At 43.3% G+C, this 7777-nt stretch overlaps 1 protein-coding gene across 2 annotated transcripts; it reads right to left on the bottom strand.

Annotated features, from left to right (window-relative positions):
* Positions 1-1341: 1341 nt before the first annotated feature.
* Positions 1342-7672, bottom strand: c21h5orf24 (chromosome 21 C5orf24 homolog). 2 transcript variants are annotated; one of them, XM_051092743.1, is made up of 3 exons: positions 7183-7672; positions 5366-5976; positions 1342-1868 (listed from the first exon to the last, which is right to left on the bottom strand). In XM_051092743.1, the coding sequence occupies exons 2-3, from the start codon at positions 5974-5976 to the stop codon at positions 1676-1678; spliced, it is 804 nt and encodes a 267-aa protein (XP_050948700.1). In that variant the 5' UTR covers positions 7183-7672; the 3' UTR covers positions 1342-1675. The 2 variants fall into 2 exon arrangements, with proteins under 2 accessions (XP_050948700.1, XP_050948699.1); XM_051092742.1 differs by having other exon boundaries at positions 5366-5979; positions 7183-7667.
* Positions 7673-7777: the final 105 nt, after the last annotated feature.

Genomic DNA, 7777 nt, shown 5'->3' with positions numbered 1-7777 from the left:
ACACGCAGCGCAGCTACGGCGAGCGAGCGGAATCACGCAACTCGAACATAAACATCTCGAGTCAAACGAAGCTTTACACTGTGATACAGCAAATGTTCAAACAATGGTTGACTAATAATTTATTCATATAACACACACACGCAGTTGACGGCCCAGTACTAGAGAAGCATATTAAGCAGCACTCAAGACGATTTTTGTGTTGTAATTTGAACACAAAACGCATTAGTGAGAAATTACTTGCTGGCATGTAAAAGAAAATCCGCCTCAGCAGTTTGTAGAAAACGGCTGAGTATTTTTAATTTTGCGGTAAATACAGACCGATATGATTGGTCCACCGCGTGTTACTTTTCTCCGCTATTCTGTGGACGAACCAATCACAGTGGGTTGTGTTTAATCGCATAATACACAGTTAACAGAAATGGTATTATTTAAACGTGTTTTTTAAACTCTCAATTGTAAATTTTTGGGAAAGAACCCAGTACAGTCAGTATTATTGATTACATTTTACACTACTTTAAAACCATTAAAGGAAAATAAAATTCCAAGGTTATCCAGCCTGCTGAAAAACAAAACAATAGAAACCATTAGAGAAATTCTAATGGTTTCCACTGCAAATACATCAACTTTTACCCATTAAAAATTGATTTTCTGTAGTGTGTTTTGGGACATATTCCATTAGGATTTAGTGGTTTTAACAAGCCACCAATAGAAGGCAACCAATTACCAGTAGAGACCCATAGAGTCCATTACATTTTCCATTAAAACCAATACCCATTATAACCAGTAAAAACATTACACATTCTGTGATAGTGTTTGTTTTTTTCAGCAAGGTGGTTATTTGGATGGTGTAGGATTAAATAAAAAGCAATACTAATTCCTTGATGTAGTTACATTTTAATAAAACATACACAAACATGTATATATTCATATTGTAATTGTACTACAAAGTAAATGAACAAGAAAAAATAAGAGCCCACGTCACTGATTATATGAATGTAACAAATACTGAACACAAACCTGTTCTTAATGCCATAACATTGCTACTTACAGGCTACGCGCTACTCACCTCGATCGTCGTGATATTAAACCAATAAGAACATTTTTACATCACTTGTTCACAAGATGCTGACAGCATTCCCACACCAACAATAATCATCAGAGTCAGAATAGTAAATACAATACAAAAGGAACTAGACGTGTGATTGACGTGTGTAATTAAAGAGCGCGTGTCACGTTTCCATCGTATCTCCGCTCACCCGCTACACGTGCACACGCTATTGAAAGCTGCTGGAGTTCTTTGGTGGAGTGCTGGAATGGGAGAAACACGTTTCGATGAAACTATTGCACTCGTCGTGAAGTCATCTTCGTTATCGGGTCACTATGTAAATCAAGCTTAAGAATCGAGCCCACTAACAACCCAACATGACATGCAATGGACATTCAGAGTGATCACAGAGCGCTAGAGACGTATTTACAGCTGAGGAACGGAGTGAGAAACGGCCAAACGTCCGGCCGCAGTCAGAAGAGTTCAGTGATCCGTGTGACGCATCATGTGTGTGATGGAGATCGTGTGTGTGTGTGTGTGTGTGTGTGTGTGTGCGACAGAAACCATGTGGATGTCAGATCCTCTCTGTGAAAGATCACGTGTGTGTGTGACAGACGCACATGGAGGAGTTCAGGAGTATGATGGCAGAGCGCTGTGGATGGGTACCGGCAGAGCATTTCTCGACTGACCGCCGTCTGGACACACGGCCACCGGGGAAAAAGCCTCCGATGGCATGACGCTGATCGGCGGAGGGGTTTTTTGGTTTCGTATTGGGAAGCCGCTGAGGAGGAATTGTGGAGCTTGTAACAGCATTTTTGGCGTTCTAGACAAGGAAGAAAAGAACGGACATGATTTTGTGAAGACTCATAATTCAAGGCTTTATGAAAAACATGTAGCCTAATGAAAAGCAGCCAAACACTAACAAAAAATACACTGACCCAAATACAAAGGGTTAATCGACAGACGTCGTCTGTAATTAAAGGGTTCATTTACAGAAAAATGAAGGTTCTGTCACCAATATTCAAAACTTTCTTCAATGTGGATGTAGAAGTAAACTTGATTAGTTAAATTGTAGTTAGTAAAGTAATCCATTACATTACACATTTCGGGATATATAATCAGACTACTTTCTGATTACTGTTAGAAGCAACTGTTCTCCAATTATGAGCATTTACGTAAAATGTAGTACTTAAGTACTTATTTTTTGGAATCTGATTACGTAATCCAGATCACATGTAACCGGTTATTGCCCAGCTCTGTTGGCAGAAAGCTGGCACTGCTCTCTTTCTGATCAAGCTCCAAAAGGCTCAAATGAGGGCCTCATAAAAGTAGGTAATATTGGTGCACCTGAATTTTGGTTTTATCTTGTACTTCGTTTATCAGAACCCTGTACCCGTCGCTCATTCCCCGGGCTATTAAAGCACCTCACTCTCATCTGTTCAGTGCAAAGTCTTGTTTTGCCCCAGCTGACAATTCTGAACATTTTCCTGCACTCTCTATTTCTGATATTGCACATGGATTCTTAACTCCGTTGACCCATCATTACAAAAGAATTTACCAGACAGCGATCCAGCAGCTATCTAATATCTCTCGTTTATCTAACACACTAGCTGCCCATCAACAACACAGCTAACATCGTTGACTGAGGAGCTGATAAAGACGTTGCAGTCTCTTTGTCTGCTGATGCCTGAGACGAGTTCAACCACCAGTATAACCTCAGTACAATCTACTGCCAGCCCACGCCTAGCATTCCCTGAGAGGTTCGAAGGGTCCCCTGCCAGGGGCTTTTTGCTGCAATATTCATCAATCAACAGCCCATGTTATATCCCACAGATGAGGGCTGAGTTTCATTCGTTGTTTCTTTATTGACTGGCAGATCGCTCCGGTGGGCCACCGCCATTTGCAACAATGATCCACCTTTTCTTCATTCAGCAGCTTTCTGCAATGCTTCTGAGAGGATTTTAAACATCTTGAGGGAGGTCGGGATGCCGTCGACCAGATTCTAACCCTCCGGCAAGGAAGAAGCCCGGCGGCTGAGCACACTCACGCACTGAGCAGCTCAGACATCTTGGCTTGACGACACACTGAGACTGCTGTGTCGAAAAGGCCTGAATGTGGAGCTTCGGCATCTGTCAAGGCTGAAGCCCTCTCTGTGCCCAATTTGCCACCTGAATATACTGAATCTTTCCTTTGTCACACCCTGAAACCAAGGCCATGAGATCTTACAATGTGGATGACCTAGCCAAAGGATTCAGTCAACCTTCCACTTCACCTGCTCCTGCTGATTTCTTTTTATGAAGAGGAAGGACAGGGGCCTCTGTCCGTGCATCAATTATAGAGGGCCGAATAAGGTCACGGTCAAGTTCTGGTACCTGCTGCCATTAGTTCCTACGACACTTGAACAGCTCCGCACCACAAAATACTGCACAAAACTGGATCTGAGCAGCACCTACAATCGGATCCATATTCGGGAGGGCAGTGAGGAGAAAATGGCCTTTTCAACAGCACTGGGACACTATGAATATCTTGTCATGCTGTTCGGGTTAGTCAACAGTCAAACATCAGTAATCTCTCTTGTGATATGCAAAATAGATGGGTCAGAGTATATATTGATGACAACCTCATTTGCTCGAACGCCCTCAAAGAACATGTCAGACATGTCCGTGCCGTTCTCCAGCGCGTGATTTCTCCAGACGTCTGTGGCATTTCTGGGTTGTATCATCAGTCCAGAAAGTGTTGCTATGGATGGTTCAAGCAGTCTTGAAATGATCTCAACCCACTATTGTGAAAGACATGCAGTGATTCTTAGGATTCGTTAACTTTTACAGATGATTCATCTGAAATTTTAGTTCAATAGCAACTCCCCTAACATCTGTGATTGGGTGGGGGGAGGCATCTGTCTTGGGTGCCGACAACTGAACGGGCTTTCAACACCTGATGGAGCGATTCACCACCACACCCATCCTGTATCATCCAGACCCTGAGTGTGAATTCATTGTGGAGGTAGCTGCTCATAGCACTGGCTTAAGTAGGCGAAGCATCCTGACCCTGAGCCTCAAAGAACTGAACCACCACCGGCTGACTGCCCCCCAGACAAGACCTACAGGACCGCTTCCTCTGCATCCATGGTCACACATCTCCATAAACTTCATCACTGATCTCCCCAACTCTCTGGGTAACACCACTATACAAACTGTCATTTCCAAAGCAAAGAAGAATTCTTCGGTACCTTGTGGAGCAGTCTTGTGTCAATTGGGATTACATCCTAGACCAGTGGTTTTCAATCCTGGTCCTGGGGACCCACTGCATTTTCTGTGTCTCCCTTTATTTAACACACCTGATTCAGATCATCAGCTCCTTAAGAGAAACGTCCATGTGCTGAGCTGAGTGTGTCAGATAAGTAAAGTGAATCGTTGTATTTTACTGTAATTGTACCATAGTGCTGTACTTTGTACATACCACTTTTAAGCAATTTTAAAGAGATTTTAAAGTTTAATTGTACATTTAAAAAAAAATTATTTCATTCATATCAGCAAATCCTAATTTGAGAGATTAGAGGAAGTTTCTGCTTTCCGACTTGTAATCATAATGCTGTGGTGTTACGTGCGATCAACTCGTAAATACAATTTTTGCAACGTGACTTAAACACAGCATTTTGTGTTAAACAACACAGCTCGACTGAGGGTGCATTTCAGGTAAAGGACTAGATAAGACAAAAATGAAAATGTGCTCATCCTCAGGCCATCCGAGATGTAAATGAGTTTGTTTCTTCATCACATTCAGAGAATGTAGCATCACTTGCTCACCAATGGATTCTCTGCAGTAAATGGGTGCCGTCAGAATGAGTCTTCTTTAAACAAAAATACAAATCTATAATCCCAGTGAAGAAGTTCATCTCCTGTTGTCTCTCACATCAAAATCCAGCCACATATTTGTTTAGAGCTTGTTTTGGCTTGTAAACGGTGCTTGATCTGTGCAGATTTCTCTCCTGATTCAGACTTTTTCACTGGATTATTATGGATTAAGGACTCATATGTTAGTTAAATATGTGTACATGATGGATTTGTTTCAGCTTTTGTCTTCTCAAGATGTGAACTGATGGACTGGAGTTGTTGTGTGGATTATTGTGATGGTTTTAACAGCTGTTTGGACTCTCATTCTGACGGCACCCATTCATTGCAGAGGATTCACTGGTGAGACAGTGATGCAATGACAGATTTCTACAAATCTGCAGAACAAATAAGCTCATCATAATCTCGGCAGCCTGAGGGTGAGCCCATTTTAATTTTGTCTGAACTACGTGAGAGAGGGTGCTGTTACTCTGTCGTCGTCTCTTCCTTCAGCGCTGCGTCACAGGCTCCAGGTTTGTGCATGACGCTGTAGGGAAACGCGGCTCCGCTGCAGGCGCCGTAGCTCAGTTTGCTCAGGCGCGACTGGCTCTTGATGCTACCCGGCGGGCGACCGGGACTCACTTTATACCCCGCGGCTTTGGTGGTGCCCAGCGGCCGTCCCGGACTGGTCTTAAACCCGGCGGCCCTGGTGGTGCCCAGAGGTCTGCCCGTGCTGGTTCTGTATCCGGCTAATTTGGTGGTGCCCGCCGGACGCCCGCGTTTCCCAGACCTCCCGGACGCGCCCTTTTTTTTGGAGTCCCCGCTCTTGTCGTTGCCCTGAGCGGCCGCGGGCCCCGGGGACAGCGGCGGCTCCTCGCGGCAGTCCTGCCTCTGGCACGGCGTGGGTTTGAGGACGGCGGCGGCCGGAGGCGGCAGGTAAGCGAAGCACATCTGCCGAGGGCGCTGAGGAGGGGAAGACTGATAGAACTTGGTGGGGCACAAATCAAAGTGGCTCGGCGAGAGTCTCCCGTCTTCGGCTAAACACGACGGCCTGCCGTCGACGCAGTAATCGCCGCTGCTGCTGGACGCCTGACGCATCATCTTCTGCCGACAGACGCGAGGAGAGAGACGCATGTGAGAAACTGGATAAAGATCCCATGAAACAGCTGTGCATATGCAGGCTATTTCCTTTTGAAACAGGAAGTGAGGGTATTTGATTTACTGCTTGACAGATGAGAAGGACATTCTCGTTTAACTGGACAGAACTTTGAATACACAGTGAGAGGCAGATCTGTCATCATTGTCTGTTTTTCCAAGTTAATTAGTCTCTCTCTCTCTTTTTAATGTATTTAACGGCATATATGTCCATTTAGGGCGAGACACTACAGGCAGAAACACTTTTTTAATTTTCATAGGAAAGAAAACATCTCAAATACACATTGAAGTGTTTAGTTTATTGTGCTTTATCTATTTGTGTCTGTAGATTTCATTCTTTAGTTTTTTTTTTCTTTTACAAACCAAACTTTACAGTTTTATTCCTCTGTTGTTTTTTGACAGTATTTACTGTTTTATGGCGTGATAAAAAGAAATTAAAAATCCACACTGAAAAAAACATTCAATATGTCAGCCAAATCAAACAAGAATCATGAACCTGACTTTATCCAATGCTCAGATTTCTGTTCTGGAAATGTCTGCAAATGTGTGCATATTTAATTACATGATGTCACATTTGCATATTCAAGCTACTTTTCAAAAAAACAAAAAACAAAACAAAACTGTGGTATAAAATAGCTGTCTTAATATACTGTGATTAATAAACTGGGACAGTTTGGTGAGATCTATGAATTAAATGTTTTGCTCTGTGCTCCTGTAGTGTCTTGCCTAACTGTCAACTTTCAGGATGCCCTTATCATCATCATCACCATCATGATGAAGCTCAGAGTCATGGACTGGACTGATTTCATGGGATCTTCAAGTGTTCAGTGTTAAACTCAGCAGCTGGAGCTCTTCATGAAATATCTGTGTGTGTGTGTGTGTGTGTGTGTGTGTGTGAATGCATGCAGACTCTGTTTCAGAATGTCTTATAATGATTCATAATGCATCAGTCTGGGCTCCATTAGCATGCATAGCTGTAACTGTGACACGAACATTATAAAGGCGCACAACTGTCACACATGACAAAGCCCCTTCAGCTCTGTGTCTAACAAACAACACAGTGACAAAATAAACACAACGAAACACACACTGCAGTCCATGCACATTTACAGACACATCATGTGTTTTTAAAGAGACGATCAGTGACTGTACCTCGCTTTAATGTCGACAGTGGAGCGGAAAGGGTTAAATGTGACATTTTTGTCCCATTTTGGTGTTACGGATGAATTCTGACTGATTATGATCGAAGCTCTTCGAACAAAACACAAGAGATTGACGTTCACCTTGATGATCAAAAAACGAGTCAAAGCTTTCGTCGTAATTTAGGAGATTTGCTTTAGAAATCAGCGTCAGCCATTGATATTAAATATTAAGAAATCAAAGGATAATGCGCATGCGCACTGAGTGCTGAGCTGGAGCTGCATTGACAGCGGTGGACAGTGGAATTGATCTGACACGATGGATCTAAATGATACTTCATTTGTCTCAACTCAGCACTCTTCAGCTCCGAATCGCGTTTAAAAACGTCTGTGTCCGAATTCACATGCATATTATTGTCCAGACTGATGCAGAGACGAACAGACGCCACGTGACACCTGTTGTTTTTCCTCAACGCTGCTTGGGATGAACCAATCACAGCCGTCTGCGATGCAGCAGTTCACCAGAGCTGAGACTCCTGGGGGCGGATTTCGCTCCAGCTGCCAATCATTAAACCCCACCAATTACAACGCGACATTTTATAGACACA

This window comes from Labeo rohita, chromosome 21 (genome assembly GCF_022985175.1).
Source record: "Labeo rohita strain BAU-BD-2019 chromosome 21, IGBB_LRoh.1.0, whole genome shotgun sequence".
NCBI lineage: Eukaryota > Metazoa > Chordata > Actinopteri > Cypriniformes > Cyprinidae > Labeo > Labeo rohita.
Note: the sequence above shows the minus strand (reverse complement) of the source record. Positions and strands in the feature narration are given on the sequence as shown.